We start from the raw sequence: 26,087 nt of genomic DNA, 5'->3' as shown, positions 1-26,087 counted from the left end.
TCAGATTTTCTGCACAGCAAAGGTGTAAATACTGCTTTCAAAACCAACAACAACTTGGGCATGCACATTAAAAATAACAAAGATAAAAGTTCAGTTTCAGAAAAATCAGGAGTGTATAAATTATCGTTTGGGTCATGTCCGATGTTTTATATAGGTCAAACTGGAAGAACGTTCAAAACCCGCATAAAGGAACACAAATATAGTTTTCAGAACGGAAAAATAAATTCCATATATGCCAGTCATCTAATCTCAAAGGGACATGAGTTCAACCATGAATACAAACCCCTCCATTTCCAGAAGAAAGGTTTGAAACTTAACCTGTTGGAGAGTATGGAAATAAACAAATCCAAAAACTCTCATCATCTTATGAACGATTAAACTGAATTGAATAATTCGCCATTATAGAATCTGTTCATTCACAGGTAAAAATAGTTAGGTATATTTACAGGTTGACTTTCGAAAAATGTATTGATACCTGACTTTTTAGGTATATTTTTCCAGATAGATTTATTACTTAGGTAGACGAATAGGTACTAGGTTATAGTATATCAGGTTGTAATTTAGAAGTAACTCTCAGTTATGCTTGAAGAAGCTATTGTATAGCGAAACACGTGTCGCGGTTTTTGTAAAACCCTTATAGTGAAAATCATAGAATAAACTCTATTGATTAGTTTTTTGATCATTAATAATTGTTTATTATCTTAATTTTGTTCTCAGTACATCTGCACTCCTTTTGACCTGTCATAAATGTATTGGATGCGTAACATGATTAAATAAATTCTGTTTTTGATGTATTTCCGTCATTTCCCTAAAAAAAACAATCGAACATATAGATCTTTTGGAGATCAATGGGCTATGTGGGGAAGTAATTAAAGAGTCCATTGTCTCACACAAATTTGCAGAGAACCGAATTGCTCTCAGTTCATTAACTGTTTCAACAGAAAGAATGGGGGTAAGGTAATGAGAAACTTGTTACCTCCCTTTATGTCAAATCCTTTCGTGACAAGTTTTGAAATAGAAGCAAGAGAAAAATTATATTAGGACATATGAGTTAGGTAGAGGATTGCTTGTCTCATTTCACTAACAGATCCCCGAATATAAAGTTGATCCTGATTATGTTGCTTTTTTTCACATAACACAGAGCCTTGCCTCTTATTGGTCCTATAGCCTAGACTGCTTCATTCTTCAACAATAAGAACCATTCGAATATTGTTTTTAACCGAAAACTGTTAATCCAAAATCTCAATCTTAAAACATTACAGTGCAATTTTGGGATTGTATAGGGACGTAGCCTGGCCACGCTATCCTAAGGTTTATTCTGAGAACTTATTAGCAGTCAGGCCAAATAATTTTCTTATGTACTTGCAATATAATAAAGCACCTATTAGCCTTATATATAACTATGTTGACGAAATATGTTTCTCAGTTATCAGGTCCTGAATTAGTAAATTTATTCTCATTTTTAGGTGTATATGTCCTAGAGGATTCAAGGGCAAAGACTGTAATGAGTTGGAATTCTGTGAATTGGAAGGTTGTCCTGCAGGATCCGTTTGCAAAAATTTGGAAGATGGCTACGAGTGCCTAGCTAATAGCACTTTTAATGGACTACAACATCCTCTTAGATATCAATTAACCTTGAACCCCGCAACTTCAAACAAATTTGTGTTTGACTCCCTAAGACTGAGTTATCGTACACGTTCTTGGGGAACTGTCCTGTTTGCAAAATACATTGAGAAATACTTTGTTATATTCATTTATCATAATGAAGTAGTAGTCGAGTGGAATTTTTCTGGCCAGATAGTGACAAAGAGGTTCCGCAAGGATCGGTTTGAGGGTCAGTGGATATCTTTGTTGTTTGTTATCCAAGGTCAAAAACTTCGAGGTGGATTTAAGGAACGCCTTATAGATGAAGATAATGATTTCGAGGTGGAGGGTTTTGATGTAATAACTTTCACCGATATTTTCAAAGAAGGACAAATTTATGTCGCTGGTAGTGATAATACATTCAATTACCAAACAATAATTGAAAACACTGACTACAATCTGACAGGTTACATACCTGTTAGCGATACTACGACTGCTGAATCTTTAATGGGTAATTCTCTAGACAGCAGCGAATATTCAGAAGAAATCTTGTTGTATAAGGTTGATCAAAACAAGAAAACGGACAATTTCAAGGTAATAAAGTAAGTTTATAATCGATTCGGTATTTCATTTTTTGTGATTTTTAGGGGTGTCTAGGAGAAATTCGAATAGGTAGTTTACTTTTACCCTATTTCACTACTAAAGAAATTTATCCAAATCAAACGTATGCTAAAGAAATCTTCGAACTGGATGCTGAAAGCAAAGTGGAACATGGTTGCATTCTGTGCTACATTAGTGATTGTTTTAACCAAGGATTCTGCATAAACAGTACTGAGACTTACAAGTGTAATTGCCCAGCTGGTTACACAGCAGATGATTGTTCGATTAACATAAATGAGTGTGAAAATAACCAGTGTCAAAACAATGCCACTTGTGTAGACTTGATCGATGAGTACAAATGTGAATGTTTATCCGGTTACGAGGGGGAGTACTGTGAAATTGATATTGATGAATGTTTAAGCAATCCGTGCAGACATGGGGGTACATGTAACGACCTTGTAGGTACTTTCAAATGTGACTGCCCAGAAGACTTTGTTGGTAAACAATGTGAAGCTCCTTTATTGATAACATGTGAGAATAGACCGTGTAGAGAGGGGGCTACTTGCAAAACTGGACATAATGAAATAACGCAAAATAATTTCACTTGTTTCTGCACTGAAGGAATGGAGGGACCACTGTGTGATACACCTTTCTGTTTAAGACAACATTGCGAGCATGGTTATTGTAATACGACGGGAAATGTACCATTCTGTGAATGCGAAAGGGGATTTGAAGGAGAGTTTTGCGAAATTAATACCAATGAGTGTGTTTCTCCTACTGGGGGTAGTCCTTGTCAGAATAATGGAGTGTGCATTGATGGTATCTCTAGATATGATTGCAACTGCACTGGAACAGGTGAGCAGATACAATGGATATTATGATTATCGATATCATTGTTTATAGTCCAAGATCCCAGAGCTGCCAGGCCTATGGCATTTTAATAAAGCTAATTTTAAAAAAATAAATGGTGTGATATATAGATTGACAGATATTTCTTTTCATTCAATACAAATTGTTCCATTTGTCGAAATGTATGCTATATTCGAAAGTGAAATTTTACTAATACACATAGATAAATACATACCAAATTACACAACATAAGACTTTTCCTTGTGACAACTAATAAAAAATGTAACTGTTGTGGGAAGGCATGCTTTATTGTGTTATGGTGCTCTTTCTTACTGTATGAGCATATAGCCTAACAATAATAATAATTTCTGGCAAGCCGCACTAAGGCAGAAATCTTAGATGGACAAATGCAGAAGGATGTCATTCTTGGCTCACTGCCAAGAATGAAACTTACCATATGGTGTGGGAAGTGGTCCAAATGTATCAGGACATCGAAGACAGGGCCCTAACATCGCAACCTTGGGAAAAAAATCAAAATGTATAGAAACAAAAAATAAAACTCAGTCAAAGGAGCTATCTAGATACAGATACTTCTGTACATTATAAAAAAAAAATTCAATAAAATAAAGCCCTTTGAATTATTACAAAATTATTGTCCGATTTGTTTGAAAAAAATTGGGCTATTCATCATTCAGCGTATTACGCCTATACTGGGGAGAGTTTTCAACCAATGCACCGTTAATGGGACAATTGTTTGTTTTCTTTTCTTTCTTCCAGTATCAAGTTGCATGGTCAGATATGTTGCTTGAACTTACATTATGTAATATTTTTGTAATCAGGATTTCAGAGTACAGTGATATTCTTATTGCAGGTTACAGTGGACTATTATGTGAAATAGATATCGATGAATGTAAGACTAACAGGATGGCATGTGGCAGAGCAGGTACTTGTGAGAATATGCCAGGAACATATCGCTGCATTTGCGACTCCATTAAAGGAAAGTGCGGACATCAGTGTGATTTAGATGATCCTTGTGAAAAAAATCCTTGTGTTCATGGCACTTGTCAATCCCAGTGTAGACATAAGTCTGATTATATTTGTATCTGCGATGAAAATTATGTGGGAAAGAACTGCGCAGAACTACCCCAGGTAAGATAATTGCAAATTATAAATGTGAAGTAACAATATTTCGTGGATATATTTACTGAATCTTCTTGTGTTAACATATTACTTAATGAACTTTTCATCTAAAACTGAATAAGGTTTGATCAACAAACTTGATTGCAATATCTTTTTTACAAATCTAAATTTTTGAATGAAAAACAAATTAATTCCAATCATTAAAGCTCTAATTGGACTATTTTCAAGTAATAAGCACAGCTTCACAGCCCCGGTTTTATATAACGGTAACCTTTTTGCCCTGACCTCAAGGGGGTGTAGAATATCCCCTACATCTACAATTTTCTTCAGTTGAAAATTCACATGACAAATGTAATCATTACAAAAAGAAAGTATCAACAGGAAATTGAAAAAAATCAAATGTGGATGGAATAAAATTCCCTTCTCATGAGCCTGAAAGTACACATATGATCATTATCATTAGGTAATTTGTATAATTATTATAACTATTATTATATCTAATAACTTTCAGTTACATCCCTTACTTGCAACGAAACATGAACTACATGAAAATAGAAATGGAGTAATTGAATGCACTGCCAGGTGCAAAATAACATAGACATAACTCTGTCAACCATTGACGATTTTTTGGTCACAATTTGAAAAAATAGACATATTTATTTATTTTATTTTCACATTCTGCCTACATAAAAGCCCAGTGGATTGGTCGCATCAATTTTTTTTCTTGAAAAAAATAAAATTATTTAGATATATTTTTATAGAATGGTCATGCAACTGAAATACCATAAAACATATAAAAATTATAAGTAAAAACTCAGAGACTGCTAGATTGCAGAGACTGCTAAATTAAATTACTCATAAATATTATAGCAGTTTTTTTTTCTATGAGAAAAATTTTCAGCCCTGATTCAAATATGTTGAGATTTGATACATTTTTTATTGAAATATCTAATTTGTTGAATAGTTTTGGTCCTAGATATGGGTACTCTTTTGGTGAAAGGTAGTTTGGTGTGACAGTTTCTATAAGACTAGTGCCATTCCAACTGTGAAACTGTTCTTATTTCCTATTTTTGCAAAATTAAGACTCAATAGAACTCATGCCACAGCCACAGGATTAATATTAATAAAGTAAAGTGAAGTATATATTGTTTCTCAAATAGATCATACACAGTATGATATCGAACAAGTTTTGACGAAAAAATCAATCAGTTAGAATATATAAAAAATAAAATAAAACAATAACCATACAACAAGTGAATAAAATAAACTTTGGGTATTAGGTTCACATCTCAAAGTACAAAAAACAGCCTCAATTAGCATACATTCACAATTAATGAAAGTAGAACAAATTAGAAAGGAAGATATTCAATTTCATTCAGACTGAAACTTGCAGAGAAATATTCATCAATAGTGTAGAAGGCTTCATATAACAATAATTTTTTACAGCTCTTTTATCTTTAATTTATTAGTCCTTAGAAATACATTGAAAGGTGAAATACAAATTGAATATAATTTGACTAATTGGTTAAACCATCAATTGAAATTGTATAAACAATAAGTAAAATTAATGAGGTCAATATCTCTAAGAGTTTTATATACAAAGTCATGAGGTTACCGTGAAGGTATCTCTATCTTCTTGAACAATATACAAGAAAATTGATTTCTTCAACATGTTTTTGAATCCACTGAATGGCAAGTTATGAAACTCAACATGTAATGTTTTGTGAAGCCTTATTTGTCCTCTTTATCCTATTAGCAGTAGGATTAGAACTGCTGGGTTTTTCAGCGTGTCACTCACGCTTTTTCTATCAACACGCAGTTGTAGACTTTCTGTTAGCGTCCGTAGAATATTGGGTCACGAAAAACATTCTTTATATTTCTTTGATTGAAGTAATGAGTGTATTTATAAGAAATGGATATTTTTCAGGAGGCGTTGGGCCAGTCTGAAGGAGGTATCAACATTCTGTACATAATAATACCCATCGTTTTGGCCCTTGTCATTGGGTTTGCTATTGGAATGGCAGTTTTAGTGAACGTAGCACGCAGTAAGAGAGCAACAAGGGGCACCTACAGTCCAAGTGCTCAGGAATTTTGTAATCCTCGTGTAGAACTTGATCACGTTCTCAAACCACCACCCGAGGAAAGGCTGATATAGTTTAGAGCATTTTTATTTATTCTTCTATGGTTTTTGTACTTAATTACTTTTTGTTCAAATTATTTTTGATCTATTTTCATTAGGTATTTTGAATTTAAATATTTTATGATTCTAAAATGGAAGTCGTCAGGAGTCAATTTATGCGAGTTTTTCATGTAGTTGCTTTCATTAAGAATGTAAATATCAGGAGCAAAATCTCATTCGAAATTGAGGGTAAAAGTTTTTCATGTCTTAGAATGACTTCAGGAAATAGCAAATATGTTTTGGGGATTTTGTAGCCCATTTTTTGCAAATTCTAACTACACATTGTGATCAGCGTTACAAATGTTGAAATATTAACACGTGACAGCCCTGTCATATTTAAATATTTTTTAAACAGATTTGTTCAGTATTTTTTCAATTATCTTATTAGTAATTGATGGGGAAAATGTCAGTCATATCAATAGCTTTCTGATGTTGCTTACTAAAAATAATTTATTGATTCTTGATGACATTTTCAAATAATTTTACCAAATTTTTCAGTCATTGTGATTTTACAAAATCTTTGTATAATTTGTGGTACCTACATATTTATGTTAATAATCGATTTTTTTCCTGGAATTGTTATACTCACTATTTTACTATGTAATTAATTATTTAGTTGCTAGTTAGTAATTTATTTTTTCACTAAGCAATACATTTCGAACAAATCTTATGAAGACCGTCCATGAAGTGGAAATGTGATAGAAATATTTTTTTAAATTGTGGTGTACACTATTCGAATTTTTGTAATTTAATTTGAGCTAAACCAAAGTAATTGATTGTATGTATATATTTTATTATCTACTCATATTTTATACTCCGACCAATAAATAATATTAAGGATGTATTAAAGAGAAAATACCAACAGAAAATGTATCTATTTTCTTATTTCTATCAAAATTCGTATGTAGTTTGTTTATTTGAATGTGACATTGTTTCTTGTTGACTATTAGAGGCTAAGACTTTGATTGGTTGATTGCTCAAAAAAGTGTATATATTTATTCAGAAACAAACATAGCCTAGCGACATGTTTCTCAGTAATTTCAAGTATAATTCCTTATATATGCATAATTATATTACAAACAACAATATTCCGTTCCACTGTTAGGTCATTTCTATTCAATGTTAAAGGCTAAGGATTATAATTGCAAAATAAGAACAAAATATTACTTGAATAATTGAGAAAAGGTTTCTTCATACTCAACACCATCAACAAGAATACATAACTTGTATAAACTTAGACTTGAGATTTGAAAGCAATACATCAAAAATTACAAATCTGAGATACTGTGAATATTTAAAGTTGCTCGATAGGAGATATATATTGGTTGGTGAGAAAATTAATCTTTCTTGGATGAAAACTCACTGGTGGAACATAAAGATTCATCTGAATGGTTAGAAAAATATTATCTACTTGACCATTCAGAATTTTGACTAAAATAAGGAAATTCTTCACAGTCCTTTTATTTTTTTAATTTTACATATGAAATTTATTTCAAATGGTTCCACATAAAATATAACCTGACAATTTGCTGAATTTTTTGTTGTACAAGTATTTCAATCATTAATTTTTTGCATTTCCATATAACTCGGGCATATTCTAACTTACTAAACAATATATATTCAATAAAGTAATCCAAACAAAGATAGATGCGTGATCAAGGCATGATCACCGTACACATTTGCATCTATTGAGCCCCTTACGCTGGCCAATCAGATTTAACTGCAATCTGCTGGCGGAATTCATTGTTAGTGTCAGAGTGGTCAGTTAAGTTTTAACACCTGTAGTGTGTACATATACGGTATTTTGAAGTTTAAAATTTTTAAAAAGTACTGATACAGCTTAAGAAACTACTCATTTGTGTCCCTACACTTCACTTAAAAAAAGATTATATACCCATCCACATATTGTTGAAAAAAATTAAATACAATTTTGGTCGTTCCGCAGTGCGACTCTGTACAAGCAGGCTTGTCTGAGAGATCATGTGCACTATGCATGATAATATTTTGAATCACTCTGTTGTTTAGATGCACAGAGTATACATATACCATATCCGCATATTCCTCAGGTTTGGGAGCCATCTCAAATGTTGAAAGCAGAGATTGAAGAAACTAGACACACATGCTAGTGCAACATCAGGAAGAAATCCCATTACACGACAGCCCTTAAACCCAAAATACGGATATTGTAGACTATAGCCGCTAAAGCTTAATATTTAATACTTATGATTCTCTTGAATAAGTATTCTATGTTATTAAGTCGGTGAGTTTGTAGGTGGAAAACATAACTCTTAGGGCACTAATACAGAAACAACAACATATACACAGCAAATCAGTCGAACCAGATATCCAGTTCAGCGAAAGAATCATTAACTTGACCAAATTAGAGTTTAACAAAGAGGAAATTTCAGCAATGTCTAAAGGGCCGACATATACACCAACAATAATTAATAAAAACAGTTTGGATACGTTGATAACAGATACAGTTATTGCATTGAAACAGACAGATAATAGAGATATAGGGGCATACAAGATCAATGAAGTAATTCAGAACCATCCATCCTCTTTATCAAACAGTAGAGAAACAGGCATAATAAAAACTATACAACAAAAAATAAGAAAAAACGATCATGTTTTCACAAAAGTTGATAAATCGAATGCCATCGTTATCCTTGAACGAGAAACATATGTGCAGAACATTGAATCAATCATTCAAAATGAAAACCTTACTGTCATCAAGAAAGACCCAACCAAAAACTAGTCAAAATGAATTGAAAAATTTCCTCTCAGTTACTAAAATCATTTTCACGGAATCAGAGAAACGGAGAATCACCAACATGAACCCCTCTTGCCCTAAACTATAATGAAAACACATAAGAGGATAACCCCATAAGATCGGTAGTTTCGTATATAAATAGTCCGGTAAGAGAACCTCACAACATTAAAAATTCACTGACTTTAGTAGAATACATAAGGAACCAAACCACGCCACATGATTCAATTTTACTGTCATATCGTACGAGTGTAAGCCTCTCATTTTAGACATATTAGATCAAGCCAAAGTAGACCATATCACTTCCTTTGAAGTTTCAACAGCTTTCAATGTGTGCCTGAATCAGAGCTACCTACAGTTCAGCAACAAATGTTATAAACAAGATTCAGGTTTACCAATGGTTTCAGAAAACCTAGCTATACAGACATTACCATCCCAAGCAATTCTTTCCGTACAGACAGTCATAAATTAACAGCAGCCTTCACAGGTTGCACAGAGCATTCTCACTGCCTTTATCTGCTAACAATCAAGCTAGGGAAATTGATATAATCACACAGATAGATAATAATAATGGTTTCAACGCAGATACTATCCAGTCAGAAAACAAAGCCGTAAATTCATTTACAGATTAATATACCCTCAGGTCAAACAACCAGAAATCAAGAAATGGGTAACCATAACATATTTTGGAAAAAGAACAGAGATAATTGCGGGTTTCTTCAGAAAAAACAATGTGGAAGTGGCATTTAGACCACATGCCAGGTTATCTGATTTCCTTTTCCATGCCAAAGATAAGGTGGACAAGTTGAAGAAATCTGGAGTTTATAAACTCGTGTCCGGAGTGTAATAGTGTCTATGTGGGACAATGTGGTCGAAATTTCCAAAAACGGTATGCTGAACATGAAAGGTCCTTCAGACTAAGTAAAAATTATTCGACATTTTCAAACCCTTCCTTGGCATGCAACCACAAGTTTCCGAATCTAAACGATATGGAAATTTTGCACTATGCAAGGAAGGGTTACAAACTCAATTATTTAGAATCCTTGGAAATTCACAAGCATAAACAGTGCGGGTGCAACCTGTTAAATGATCAAATTGATTTAGTTTACTCACCGGTTTTCAAATTGGCATATCCGCATTGTGAATTCAGGTACTCAATCAAGCCAAGTACCTCTATTATTACCTATAGGGGTGGTATATAAGTTCCAATGTAATGAACCATTATTGGTTTAATGTATTAGTTTGAAAATGTCCTTATAGGACGAAACTGCAGTAAAACGTTAGTTACAAATAAAAGTGGTAAAAAACAGAAAGTTTCAATTCTCTTTTCTTTATTATGATTTCCTACCACATCGTAGTACACCGCTACATCCATCAATTCACATAACTTTTCATTAGCTTCCTAAATAATATTTCAAATTTGCTGGTTGAATTTTGAGACACTTTGGAAAGGACACCAAAGTCGTGGATTTCGTGAGATCTTTATAAACGTGTATTTCTGCATTTTATAAATAAAGTAGTTAGGACACTCCTTTCTGGTAAAAGTAAGTGTTTACATGTCATTTTTTTTCAAACACTTTATTCAATTCATAAAAGTAGTACAATAATAGTAGTAGAACTCAACTATATTATCACAGTGTGATAATTTATCAAAAGAAATCAATTTTATGCGAAAAATCAACAATATTACCAGTCTGTATCATATTCCATCTACTTCTTCGAAGTGTATCTATAAAATCAGTCAAATCTTTGAAACTATCTAAATTGTTATACAGTAAAACACTGTATATCCAAAGCCAAACATTTGTATCTTTTTCCCTTTTGAAGGAAGTTTGAAATATCTCTCTTGGATCACCAATATCATTACACAGGCGAAACTTTTTTTTATATGCTTATACCATAGATCGTTCTTCTTTTTAACCTACAAAAGGTGTCCACTAAGATGTCTAAAAACCCTGGTGCATCTACTCATACCTGCAAAAGTTTGGGGTAAAATGAGGGATTTATGGCTAACTTGATTAGCAGAGATCAACGCCGTTTACGCCGTTTCAGATGGCGCAAGCAGTCATTACAGTAAACTGTAATCATAAGACCACACAGGGTGTATTTGTATTTATATTTAATTCCACATTCATTTTTCATAGTTACTGTGCTTTTAGGATAACTTAAAAAGTGAGTTAATGAATTTTTTGTGTTTTAAGTGTTATTGACGAATTGTCAGTATTAAATTGAAAGATAAGTGTCCAAGTTCTGGTGAATTATTAGTTGAAGTTTCAACCCAAGCAAAGTTTTGAAGAAATTTCGTGTAATTTCTTGATATTTCAACTCAAGAAATGTTGGCAGATATTATGTAGTTGACATTGGTTGTTTATCGGAACGAATTCCGCAAAACAGGTGGTAAGTATAAAGATTATATACTTGAATACATGCTTTTAGTATGGTATTGGAATGGAAAAACTGAATAATTCACTAGATTACAAAGAAATATTCCCAGTGAATTCTTTGTCGAACTTTTCGATTACCTGTTAAGAGATCATTTTGATAAGCACCAACTTTTAACCGTTTTTTTTTTAATTAATGATTAAAAAGTTTCCTCATTGATGCATAAAATTTGGAATAAGCGGTTTATATACGAAGAACAATGTAATGAGTAGAAACACAGCTGTTTTCTAATAGATATTCAACCAAAATACATCTACTCATAGTGACTATGGATGTATGTGTATCACACCTAGCAGTTCTACTCATGAATCAGGACATTGATTTTCTTATACATACACATCTCGTTAAGTACAGAAAATCACTCAAGAGAAATAGCACTACAGTCCCACCTTGAACTCGTCATGCAAGCCTTTGGGTTCTGCAAATAACTTGAGAGAAATTACAAGGCAAAATTTATTAATTTACAATAGATGTAAGATGGTCAATTACCTTCCGTTGATCATCAGATGTATTGAATAACTTCTTTGGTTCAGAAAGAATGTGAACTATTTATTGTCTGTAAAAGTATATTAAAGTTTATAAGATTTCTGTATTTATAATTATTGAAATTTACAGTTCCAGCATAAATTGAACAAAGTTTAATTCAAATATCTTCCATTATTATTATTTTAATTTGATTTCATTGAGTCATATTTTTTGCAATGATTGCATGTGCAGGTCATCACTGATAGATCAATTTGACACTTGACCCCCATGCCAATTAAAATTTCAAATTTTTCAAAAAATAGTATCGGTAATAGCCCCCAAACGTTTTTTTCATGTTTCTACGTCAAACCGTTCAAAAGTTAAGTTAGTTTTTTATCAGTCGAGGTGAAATTGTATTTAATATCCTTACCAGTGGTAAATTAACTTCCAGTTTCCTTGTGATGGGATTTCTTTTATATTCAGGTTCCCACGAAAAGTAAAATACCGTAATGTTCAGAGAACACTAGGTTGAATTTTTGCAGACTGCATGAAAGTAGATTAGCGTCTTTTAGAATACAAATACAAAATGTCTTCTGATATACTTTAATTGCTCACTACAACCTTTTACATTGAGTGTGTAAAAGAGTTCTTTTTTTCAAACAATGTGATTATCAATTATGATGGTAGTTTTTTGAAAATATTCAATCAAATTTTAAAAAAACATACATCTGATGAGAGTTTCACATCTCAACAGATATTTTCAGATTTTTCGAAATTTGACTCACAGAAAATTGTATTTTTTTAAATTTTTATTTTCGAGGGCTCTTTCATTATGCTCTTTAGCACAGCAGATATTCAATCTAGAGATCAAATATGCCCTCAGTGCCTCTCTTAACAATTCTTCCTTGTGGTGTTCACAACCTACAATATTTTTGGGAGAAAAATTTGACAATTTGATTAAAATTACTGGAAAGCAATTTCTTTTAAGTTCCCTCTCAAAAACACCTGATATTATTGTGGCTTCAACATCGTGAAGAAAGCTATTAATTTTTTGTGATGGTAATGTTAAAAATCCTCTGCTCTTGTTTCTTATGAGGGAATTGAATATTTCATTTCCCTTCTCCAATATCGAATCCACACATTCTCCACATTTGGTGTTGCCTTTAATTTTTTTTGCAACATATTCACAGAAGTAAGCAAAAGCTTCATCAATACCTGAGAAGTCCTCTTCAATTTCGGAGATAGTTTTTTCTATTTCAATATAGAATATAAATTTTTGCTGTTTTTCTTTCAGATCTCCAATATGAAGAAGGGATTTCATCATTTCTCCTCCACTAACATTACTTTCCCTGGGCGGTTTTATCAGAGAATAGAGGGACATTAGGCGGAATATTTGTCCAACTTGAGTTGACTTGGGATGAGTATTGCATCCACCTGCAGCTCTCATCATCCCAAAAATGCTGAAAATAATATCAACAAAGTTGATTGGAATTGTTATGGATATGTGAACATTATCACCTCCAAATGATCTTGGTTCAATCTGGATGTCATCAAGTATTTGAAACCAAAATGGGATTAGGAATATTCTCTAGTTGAATACTGCTAGAATTTGCCAATGGATGTTTTGTGACAGAGTGTGAATCGGGTAGAATACTACAGGATGGACTAGGAAAAACGTTTAGTGGAAGTTCAGGAGCGGTTTCGCTGAGAAATAAAAAATATCAAAATACCTATTTTTATTATAAAAATGACTATCACGTCAATTTCACAATACAACTTGTCTAAAATCTAAATTTTTCATAATGATCTTCTACCACATAGCAACGGCTATATATCCATCAATTTATTTGTCTAAAACATGTTTTACCCTTTAGATCAATAAATGTTATTTAATTAAATTAATAAAACTATATAAATAATCACACAATCCTTATCAGATATTTGGCAGAAGCTTTATCAAATATTCTTTGAAAAAACTGATCACAGAACTAAATATAGGAATTGAAGTATTTCAGTTGTTCATGTTTCAAACGGAGTTTTTTCCACTGGATAATCCAACTGCAAACTGAAAAATAAAACCAGTTATAAAAAAATGAAAATCAATCTTTGAATCTGGGAAAATTTCAGCATCCTTCATCAATAATTTTCAACAGCTCATGTAGTATGATTTCATGACTGACTTCAATGTTTTGGTTGGTTTTTGGGTTTTGCTGTTGTCTTCTTTGGTAAACTCCAAACGTTTCAAGTGCAACTACGACAGTCAGCGGCGTTGACGAAGTACTCCTCATAATATATTCATTGAAACTAATTTCAGTATCAACTTTATTCTCTAAGATTACTTCATCAACGCAACTGAATATGATTGTCTCAGTTGCAGTCAAATATTTTTACTGAAAATGATCAGGGCAAAGCCAGGAAACTAACTATTACGAAATTAGACAGGATGGGTTTATACATTCAGTTCAATTTTAGAAATATTTCATGCTGATTTCAGAATCGAAGTTACATTAAATCATTAGTTTATCTATTCAAAATTATATCTGGTTTCATTGATTGTCCGGAAATTCTCTCCCCTATAACTTTCAACGTTCCACGAAGGTCCATCAGACAAATAAAGCTATTTATTACACCATATCACTTAACTAACTATGGGTATCATTCTCCATCTCCAACATCTAAAATGTTGAGACTTGAAAATAACTACTCTGATAAAATCAATTTCTTCTGTGATGATGAAAATATTTTTAAGAATCTCACTCTTTACTCATGCAAATGTTTTTCATTACTTTAATTTTGTCCTTTATTAAACACACATAAATGTGTCTATAATAATTATAGTAGTAGTATAAGTGGTTACAGCACAAGCTTTCTTTGTTATATAATTTATTGTAAACAAAACTGAATAAATTGAGATCCCTGTAAATAAACATGGACAAAAAACTTAAATGGTATTTGTTAAAATTGGTTTTTCTGTAAACCAGCTGTCGTTCCCCTACGAACGGCAGCCCTCAGAAGTCGAAAATTGTGCGAACAGGGATTAACGAAATCTTACCTTTCAACGTGCGATTCTAAGCTAAATATAACCCTTTGTTCGATAACAACTTTTTCATTAATTTTTTTTAAAATTCCTACTGGCATTTAATTATAACCGTCTCACAAGAAGATTCTAAAAGATACAGCTTTTTTTTATTATGTTCTCAGAAGAGGCTGTTTATAATAATGACAATGTATTTATTATTTCCATGTGTAAGCAGTAAGCTTACACAGATATTGACAAATATGAGATATCAGAAAATAGAGGGTAAAGTTAATGAAGTTAATTTTCTGTGAATCAGGCATTTATAGAAAATGTTCTTCAACTTTACCCCTTTCTTCCACTATCACCTTTTATTTATAGAATGATATTAGCCCATATTAGCCCGTATTGAATAATGATGTATTTTTATGAAAGGTATCAAGGGAAAATATGATGTAAAATATTGAACAAAACAGCAGTTGCGATCATTGAAATGAAAAATAATATGAAATGTTATAACTAAACTCCACACATTTGGACAATTTGTAACATATCCCTTTTTCAACATGATTCAATTAAATAATGGTTACATAAATATCTCTTCTCATATTATGTTATCAATAACTTTCTTTTTAAAGTCCGTTATGAGCCTTATATGAAATTTGTAAAAGGACATTGATATGCTTGAGTTGAACTGAAAACAACAACAATCTTTTATCTTCAAGAAAAATGAATGGCATAGAGTGTTTGTTTCCAACTGCAAACTTCTCAGGGTTACTGTTAGAGAACAGCCGGTTGAAAAGAACCTTTTTTTGTAGATAGGTAAAGCTAGAAGGGGTTATCATTTCATATATAAATAATTTGATATTTATCATTTTGATAACACCAAGTGTTCTCTCTTGATTTGTATGTGATCAAATTTGCTTTTGATACCTTATTCAACGGATACTTTCCAACTACAGAAATTATTAGTAAACTGGTTCTGGAAATGGTGCACGTTTTCTTGAAATTTGTACAATTAAGTACTTCTCTATAAGTGCACCTTGAAAAAAATATACAAATCTTTGATAGGATTTATAGGTAGTGCTGTAGAAACTGAATACTCACATGCATGATGGTTTGGCACCCTTCAATAGTTTTTTCTCACCAATGAAATGGATGGGAAAATGCTTTGAGCAAATAAAAGCACCATCAGGCAGATATTTCCTAACAGCATCCATCCACAGTTTCCTCTTGTTTTCATCCTATAAATTACAGATTTTGATCAGGTACAATGCACAAATAAAACCATTCAAATCACCAATTGAGAACAAGTAAAGTTAAAAGAGCATACTGTTTGGTTGCTTGGAATTCTATATGCAATCCACTACTACGAGTATATATTTAAGAGAGCATTAGGTTTCTCATCATACATGAGTTGTCTTTTAACCACCCAATAAATTTTCTTTATACAAGTCCACAATACAACAACACCCTCGATTTCTACAATAATTTTCCACAAGATTTCAAAAATATACAACATTCTGTTAGGCTTGGGGAACTATTTGTTTGACATGGAGCCCTACTCAGAGAGTGATTTTCAAACTTAATATATGATTTATTAATTGTTGATATAGATTTAATTTTTTATTAGTTTTAAATTTTATGCTGATATTAATATCATGATATTTTAAATGGATGTTAAATTTCATGTAACTGTAAACTTACTTACTTCTCATAATAATTCTGTAGAAATGCAATAAATCTCTCTGCATACTGTAATATTCATCTGTAGGTATCTATGATTCTATGAGTAGACTTTTCTTGCAACTAGGTATTAGGTTGTATTTAAAAAAAATTTAAAAAAGCATAAGTGAATGTTTATTTTCAATTTGATATTATGATTAAGAAAGTAATGATACTCTAGTAGCAGAAGGTGGATTTGAAAGGGTGAAGGATTATTCAAAATATGAAGTTGGTTTTTGGTGTAGGCTGATACATACTTAGTTTATCCGTGGTGGATTGACAGTAATTATAAAATGTTTCATTTACCTTTGGCACTGAATACAGATGATTACTCGAATTTTTACACTGTTCACACAAAATACAGAATTGTCCCATTTTACAAAAAGTATCCTTATACACTATATAAAACTATTCCTTATTCCTACTGAAAAATGTAACCAAACTAAAATAACTGAGAACTAACGAACAAAAACTATAATAAAAAATGCGAATAATGTAAAGATTGGGATGACAAAAAATATCAATTTCAAAATACCAAAAGTTAAAAATTCTTTTTGACAATGACAGATAATAATTAATTTGACTGACTCAGCGGGGACTCGAACAATTCAGAATAGCGCCATCTTGGGAAAACCTCGTAAGTGTTGTTAAAAGCAACAGGTGGTTCCTTCAAAAAGTTCAAAACAAAATCTAAGCGTTACCAACACCAGGGTTTCTAGGAATCTTAGTGTCCACCACTCGTTGAAATGAAAAACACGGAAGTTACCATTATTTTTTCTTGATTGCATTTCAACATGCACTGTACTATACATAGGTATAATGGCTGTGCATGATTAAATAACATTTGTATTGAATACTTTCATTGTAAAAAGTACGTTATAAAGTTATAACTACGTATGACAGAAATGTATTTCATACAAATCACAGTTGTCTCCCGCTAGTGAGTGTAAAAATATCTTTATAACTCCTAAATATATTCCCTATCACGTAATAGCAACCATTATTTTTTATAACTTTCATTAAAATATTCAAAATGCCATAGAGATAAAGTTTTCTGAGCAGAATCTCATGATTAACTGCTTCTACGATTTCCCGTCTATTAATGGTAATATACACATCATATAAAACATTAAACAAAACAGTACTTTGTTAAGCACAAAAAAGCAACTTTGCCTGAATTTAAGCTTTGGCGTTTCTCATACAATTTAGGAGACAAGACAAGCTGTAGGTGAATAGACTGCATGCTTATGGGAAGATTGGTATATACAACCATTATGGGGGAAACAGTCGTGGCACGGGTAGCAAGGGGCTGTCCTCAGGGGGGGGGTTCTATCCCCTCTGTTATGGAACCTTGTAATGGACGAGCTAGTATGTCTCTTGGACCATAATGGGTATAAAGCACTGGGCTATGCAGACGACTTAGTCATCTTAGTCCGGGGTAGATACAATAATGTAGTGAAGGGATGCATGCAGCAGGCCCTGAACATTATAACAAGATGGACCGAAGAAGAAGTGCTTAACATAAGCCCATCCAAGTAGCATTCACCAAGAGGACCAAAACGGATGGTCTCGGACCTCTAAAACTTCGAGATGAAGAAATACAAGTGTCGGGGGAGGTTAAATATCTGGGAGTAATTCTAGATTCCAAACTGATCTGGAACCAACACTTGGATAAGATGAAGAGGAAAGCGGAGGTAGCACCGATGCTCGCCAGACGCACCTATGGAAAAACATGGGGGTTAAAACCAGACGTGGTATATTGGCTGACACGATGGTGGTTAAACCCATGATAACATACGCATCTCTGGTCTGGTAGCCAAAGATGAAGCAGGCGACCGCCATCAACAAACTAGGCAAGGTGCAAAGACTTGCATGTTTGGGAATGACGGGAGCAATGAGAACTACCCCAACAGCTGCATTGGAGACACTCCTGAATCTACCTCCTTTACACTTTGTGATAATGGGGGAGCCCAGGATGGGCCAATTCAGACTGGAAAACTCACCGAACTACAAAAGATCGGAACAAGTAGAGAGCACATATTGAATAAATGCACGGACCACATGATACCAAAGTACACCTTTAACACAAACTTCACGGCCAAAATCATAAGCCGTGAAGAGTGGAAGACCATTAGTCATCCCGAAAACATGTTTGGAAAAAACACCTGGCACTAGTTTAGGTTCTGAAATGTTTGATGTCTATTTTAACCTCATGATAGAGGTCATAACTTCATGCTGTTGAATGTAATTTGTTAGTTTTGAAGTTCCGCACAGCATTGGTGAAATTAAAGGATTATCACGGATTCATTATGGCAACGTCCATATCCACACCGTGATCTTAGAATGCTCCCATTCACCGGCTTCATTTAATGAGGTAAATAACTGAGTCCATTTATTTTTCTACGTCCATGGATCGAAGACCAAACATGGAACGGGAGCTGGAATATACCGAGCGGATAGAAATCTAAACTACAGCTATCCGCTAGGACAATATACACATCCGTCTTTCAGGCGGAAGTGTATGCTATCTTGCAGTGTGCAAGGCTTATTAAATTGAGACCTCAAAGAAATGAGCGGATCAATATTTTTACAGAGCGCACTAGGGGCTCTGACAAACCCGAAGGTGACATCAAAACTGGTCTGGGAATGCCATGAAGAACTGAATGAACTTACAAACAGGGACAAATTAACTTTGTACTGGGTGCCAGGGCATTCAGGAATCACAGGTAATGATAAAGCTGATGAATGCGCTAGACTCGGATCATCAACTTCATTTATAGGTCCTGAACCAGCTCTGGTGATACCAAAATCATTGGTACAAAACCAGATTAGGACATGGGCCAATAAGAAGCACACAGAGTACTGGACAAGAGTAACTGGCAACAAACACAGTAGAATCTTCATTAGGGAGCCGTCTGAGAAAAGAACCGAAGAACTACTTCAATATAGTAGGGATCGGCTCAGAATAATAATAATAATATTTATTCACCATTTGTGATACATAGCGTATATATGGTAGGTCAATGATTATTTACAAAAAACAGTACGTCACTTATGAATAAAATTATGGAATCAAAGCTTAAATAAAAATTAATATTTGCATATACAAAGGTATAAGTACATATAGATATATAAAATGCTAATTGAAAAATGAATGAAAGATGTGGCAATTTTGCTTGCCGTAGTCAAATAAATATACATATGTATATATTTACATATATACATATATTTACAAACATGTACACACATATTTAAAAAAAAACGATAAAATCGCCAGTCAGAACACTGAAACTAAAGCAAAACAGCAAGTGAAATTTAAAACGATTATATATCTTATTATTATTCTTCTGTGAAAGAATCCTCTAAATATTCCTTATGACTGTAGTAACATTTGTCCAGTAATAAGTTTTTAACTTTCTTACTGAACAAAGTTGAAGAATTCAACCTCTTTATAGAAAGTGGCAGTCTGTTATAAAAATTTATGGCATTATGTAATGGAGATTTTTTAAAATGATCACTCTTATGTGAAGGGACCCTCAGAGAGGTAGCATGGCGAGTATCACGACCGTGAATGCTCAAGTTCGTTATATACAAGTCAAGTTTCCAGTGCACAAAAATGACACATTTCATTATATAAATTGCGGGTGCAGTCAAGCGTTCTCTTTTGAAAACGGTTCTACAACTTTCTTGGTACCCCAGGTTGAATATCAATTTTATCAGTCGTTTTTGAGGGATGAAAACTCTAGAAAATTCCTTTGCACATCCCCAAGCCATTATGTTGAAACTAATGTGGGAGTATGCATTCGCAAAGTAAACATTTAGTAAACCAAACCTATCTAAACAATGTTTTAACTGTTTGATCGAATAATAAGCGGAATTGAGTTTACTGCACACTTTTTGTATGTGACTTCTACAGGGTTACTAACCGGTCATTGTCTGCTTAGAGAACACCTGAATAAAATGGGTCTGTAAAACGGAGACTTCAGCTGCAAATTATGCAACGAAGGGACAGAAACAGCTCTACACATCTTATGCGAATGTGAGACACTGAATCACAGGAGGCAGGCAATATATGGACGTACAAAATTACGTCCAGAAGAATATAATGAACATCCAACACGGAACCTGTAAAAACTAGTATAGGAAACGAGACTAATGGAATGGGTGTCATATGAGAAGATGGGATAATAAACGCGATAAGCCCAAGAGGCTGCAGTGTTTTCTGGAGAGTTGTACTAAATGGACAAGTCGGACAGCTCCCAAGGTACAAAAAAAATGGTAATATACACATCATATAAAACATTAAACAAAACAGTACTTTGTTAAGCACAAAAAACGCAACTTTGCCTGAATTTAAGCTTCGACGTTTCTCCTACAGTTTAGGAGATCCTAATGGTGGGGGTCGAATTTGAATTTCCCTGTATACTGACGAAAAAGCTTTATATATATTTTTTTCGAAATTTAGCTAATGTTTCACCAAATTGTAAGTTTAAAAGAAGAACGACCCATACCCATTTTTTTTAAACCACAAGCCTTTCCAAAGCGTCTATCAGATAGTTACTGTGCCAAAAATCTCGAGTACTTTGGCGTAACAGAGCTATATAGCTCTGTTACGCCAGCGTCGCAAAGTACGAAAATCGCATTTACAAAATGCCAAAATTAGGTACTTTTTAGGTGTTTTTTAGGTGCCGAAGTCAAAAATTAGGTGCTCTGTAACTTACACCGCGACTCAATACTCAAAGTTGCGTTGTTAGTATTATGTAATGCTAGCAACGCAATGAAAATAATAATGAAATAATGAATGTTGAGGAAACACTATTAGATGCTCATTAAATTTTCTAATTAATAAACAAAAGTTTCCAATTTTGCTTGACAACAGATCAAAAAATCAGGTCTCTCAAAAATGAGGACGAGTGCTCAATCAGGTAGGTATAAACTAAGCGTGGTAATAAAGTGCTAATTAGGTGTTTGCAAGGAATTAAGCGGAATTAAGTCTTATTAAGCGGTATTAAGGAAAACAAATTCGGGATACCTGATTTGAGAAAAAAAAAATAACAATATACAATAAAGTCATAAAATGATCGTGAACTCATACACAGACAATCGAAATGAAGTGATAATTAAGTGCTTACTAGATATTTACAGTAAACCTAGATTCCATAATGGCTATGGGGCTCATGGACCTGAAAACCACCATGACTGATTCAAATTTTACTTTTACATTCAAAAAAAAATTATCAATTTCACAAATTGTCAAAAATGAGAAATTATTGTCAGTTGAGCAAGTTGCAATAATTGAAGCAACAATATGTCAGAATGAACATATCATTACTGTTGCAATGGATCAGTATTTTTAAGTTTTTTCACTAATTATAATTTAAAATAAGTTCTATTACACAAATTGATTCAAAAAAATTAAATTAAAACTTTTGAGTCCTGCAAAAGAAATTTGAAAATTGAAAAAAAGTGGCATATTTTAGTTTTAATATATGTTAGGACTCAAAAGTTTTAATTCAATCATTTTCAATCAATTAGTCTAATAGAAATTTTTTTAAATTATAATTAGTAAAAATTGTTTCTGCAAGGCCAAAAGGGCGTATATTTTGAGAAACTCAGTTATTCAAATTCAATATCAAATAATTTTAAATCTTGGGTTCAAATTTGTATTGGATTATAATTAACTGGACTATTAGAGCATTTTAACTTCAAATATTCGTTCGTCCACAAAATGATCTACCACTGATAAAAAAGTTTCACCAACTTGGCGGTTATCGGGTCCATAAACCCAATAGGGATATGGAATCTAGATTTACTATAAATATTTAATGAGCTCCTAATCAGCACTTCATTCTCATGCCCTTATTTATTGAGGAACGTACTGTAAGAAAGTTCATCAGTCATAGTGTTTTTCAGATCCATGAGCCCCATAGCAATTAAGGAATCCAGGTTTACTATAAATATCTAGTGAGCACCTAATTATCACTTTATTCTCACGCCCTTATTTATTGAGGAACATACTTTAAGAACTCAGTACATCAGTCATGGTGGTTATTGGGCCCATGAGCCACATAGGAATTATGGAATCTAGATTTTCTATAAATAGGTATCCAATGAGCTCGTAATTAGCACTATATTCTCATGTACCTATTCATTGAGGAATGTACTGTAAGAACTCAGTCCATCAGTCATAGTGGTTTTCAGATCCATAAGCACTATAGGCATTATGGAATCTAGGTTTACTATTAATATCCAATGAGCGCCTAATTAGCACTTTATTCTCTTGCCCTTATTTATTGAGAAACTTACTATAAAAATTCAGTACATCAGTCATGGTGGTTTTCAGGTCCATGAGCCCTATAGGCATTATAGAATCTAGGTTTACTATGAATATCTAGTGAGCACTTAATAAGCTCTTAATTTTGATTGTCTATGTACCTATTAGTTTACGAGCATTTCAAGACTTAATTGCATATTGTTAATTTTTTTTTCTCAAATCAGGTATCCCGAGATGTTTTTTCGCTTATTCACGGTCGTTTTCAACTTAATTTCTTGCAAGCACCTAATTAACACTTTATTATCACGCATAGTTTATATCTGATTCTTAGATCTGTTCTTTAGCGAAATTGGAAGCTTTTGTTTATTAATTAGAAAATTTCACGATACTCTCCGTTTAGCACTTAATAAGCACCTAATTGTTTCCTTAACATTAATTATTTCATTATTATTTTCATTGCGTTGCTAGCATTACATAATGCTAACAACACAACTTTGAGTATTGAGTTGCGGTGTAAGTTACAGACCACCTAGTTTTTGACTTCGGTACCCTAAAAGCACCTAAAAAGTACCTATAATTTTGGCATTTTATAAATGCGATTTCCGTACTTTGCGTCGCTGGCGTAACAGAGCTCTTTGGTATTCATAAATTTGAAAAAACGCCAGAAGTAAGTGTAAAATTTTCAAGGATGAATAGAGAGATTTTTGTTACGGTTCGTTGTTTAATGAATTATGGAACTTTGCCCCCTACACATACCGGACAGCTCAATTCTGTAAAACAAAAACAGTCTGCAGCATGCTTTTGCTGCATACTCCCTACAGAAGGAAATGCCATATACCTTATATGTGCATCTACAAAGGCAAAGTAAGCAGATCTTGCAAAGGTTCTACCTAGTTCTCTTGAAACTGACTTGGTAACAAAACAGCCAGATGTGAGTTTTTTATTTAGTACATAATAATATGATCCTCGAATTTAGGTTTATTATATACATATAAGTCCTAAGAATTTAGAGGACAATTTAACCTCGAGAATGTTGTTATGGAAGTTGAAACCTACGACAGTTATCTGTTGTATTGCCAAACTCTTTGTTACAGTTTATTCTCTAGCACTTTCAATTGACACTCTATTTGATAAAAAAATAATATTTTTTCATGCCGCCATTGTCTGTTCCTTGAAGAGGTGGAAAATAGGAAATTAATATTTTTTCATTCATTGAGTAATTGAACTAAATCTAATAAAATGATTTCTTGCCTCTCACTTTTAAAAAATTATTTTTCATTCATGACTGTGTGCTCAGAAAATAATAATTATAAATACCCTATCAATTCAAAAGTAACCAATGTACATTTTGAATATTTTCTATTTTCTTTTGTAATTTTAACTTTCTCACTAAATATTTATGTTGGTTCACTTGATAACAAGGATCGAATAAACAAGAATGACATTTCTCTTCAAAAAAGAAGATGAGAGGCTAAACCGCCTTCCGTACCAACGTACCTAGTTTCTATTTCGCGGGAAATTGCAAACTATACTTTAAAAATCAGGTTATGTGTTAGAACTTGTTTTAGTTATACTGTGGTTTCTTTTTTACCTACCTGCAAAGAAATTTGAATTCAGAAAATGTCAGTTATATGTAGTATATGTGAGAATGTATATGCCACACAATCATCTCATAACAGACATATACGAGAAGTGCACCAAAAAAATTCAGAACCTATATTTATCTTATTCATCTCAGAAGGGATGCGGTGCAACTTTTAGTAGCTGTTGCCTTGAAGCAGATTGTGATGCTGCATTCAAAACCCATAAGAATTTAGTGAACCATTTGCAGAGAATTCATCTGCTGAAGTTTGAAACAGAGGGACATGTTATGAAAAATATAAATGGTTTGTTAATTCTAAAATCAAAATAACACTATTTTGAAAATTATTTTTATTTATTTCACATTTTGAAATTTGGAAATTGAATACTGAAACAATTAACAATTGCTCTCATGTTTTGAAAAGTAGGAATGCTAGTACTATGGGTGAAATAGTGTATTTATTACATGTGCAACAGGAGTACAACAAGTGAGTACTATAATTTGATTATTGAGTGTAAAGGTATAGAGATTGGGCACAGAGATGCTACATGGATACATTACTGCTGAGAGAGGGTACCTATATTTCAAAAATCAAAATAAATATTAACCCTATTAACCCAACGAACAAAATAGGATTACATGAAAAAGTGTTTGTTGTTTTTTAGTATGGGCTCTGGGCTCCATTGAACTTCATCAAAAATGGCAATTTTGTTAGAGATGGTTTTTGTTCTGCAGTTTTCAATTTATCAGACAATATTCCTATTTCATTTATACTTGAATCACAGATGAGTTTCTTTCTTTCCTCTATGCTTGAAACTTATAGTTTAGTTTATAGTATTAGTATAGACCATAATCAGAATGACTTTATTTGGAAAATATGAATTTTTTCTGAGTTGGGTATTCTGTATATTTGTCATTAATGACAACTGTATATAAAATTTAGTATTGTCATTTTTTGAGTTTTATTTGCAGTTTTACTTGTAATCATTCTCATTATGTAAATGAGGTAACTGAGTGAACAATTAACATAACACTAATGACTATTGAACTCATCGATTCTCACTGACAAAGTATGTATTCTGTGGTTTTGATTTTTGATCCTCACAAGGATTATTTCCATAACATCTCGGTGAAGTCTCATTTGCCATCTTCTGGTCATGTTTGGAGTTTTGAAATAGACTAGTTCTAAATTGTAATTACTGTGAATCTATTTCATCAGTTCGGACTTTCAGTGTCTAATATGATATAATTGATTTGAAATCCCTGAAAGAATCTGTAAAAAAATTAAAAAGATTAGCTGAAAGAACAATTTTATGAAGCAAAAAACTGAAATTACAATGAAATTACATACCTACAAGTAATAACCAAAAAAAAAACAAAAAAAATTGAAGTATCAACACGAGCATGAATGTCCTCAGACATCAGTGCCGCCCTTCACTGTGTACCCCTACCTGGCTGGGG

General features: G+C 32.8%; 1 protein-coding gene and 1 long non-coding RNA gene across 2 annotated transcripts in view; both read left to right on the top strand.

Moving 5' to 3' along the window:
- crb (cell polarity complex component crumbs) overlaps positions 1-7,225 on the top strand; it is a 103,443-nt gene extending 96,218 nt beyond the window's left edge. The window contains exons 14-17 of the mRNA XM_074177867.1: positions 1,467-2,178; positions 2,232-3,039; positions 3,905-4,182; positions 6,101-7,225. Of these exons, the coding sequence (XP_074033968.1) occupies positions 1,467-2,178; positions 2,232-3,039; positions 3,905-4,182; positions 6,101-6,328 (2,026 nt within the window). The 3' untranslated portion in view covers positions 6,329-7,225. The remainder of the gene's footprint in view (positions 1-1,466; positions 2,179-2,231; positions 3,040-3,904; positions 4,183-6,100) is intronic.
- Positions 7,226-11,058: 3,833 nt separating this feature from the next.
- On the top strand, positions 11,059-17,272 carry LOC141483342 (uncharacterized). The gene is made up of 2 exons (XR_012466019.1): positions 11,059-11,519; positions 13,324-17,272. It is a non-coding gene; the product is annotated as an uncharacterized lncRNA (long non-coding RNA).
- The last annotated feature ends 8,815 nt before the right edge of the window (positions 17,273-26,087 follow it).

The sequence above is a fragment of the Leptinotarsa decemlineata genome, unplaced genomic scaffold, assembly GCF_025532065.1.
Source record: "Leptinotarsa decemlineata unplaced genomic scaffold, Ldec_3_MD MMD2_tig00003308_RagTag_RagTag, whole genome shotgun sequence".
NCBI lineage: Eukaryota > Metazoa > Arthropoda > Insecta > Coleoptera > Chrysomelidae > Leptinotarsa > Leptinotarsa decemlineata.
This window is presented reverse-complemented; position numbering and strand designations above follow the sequence as displayed.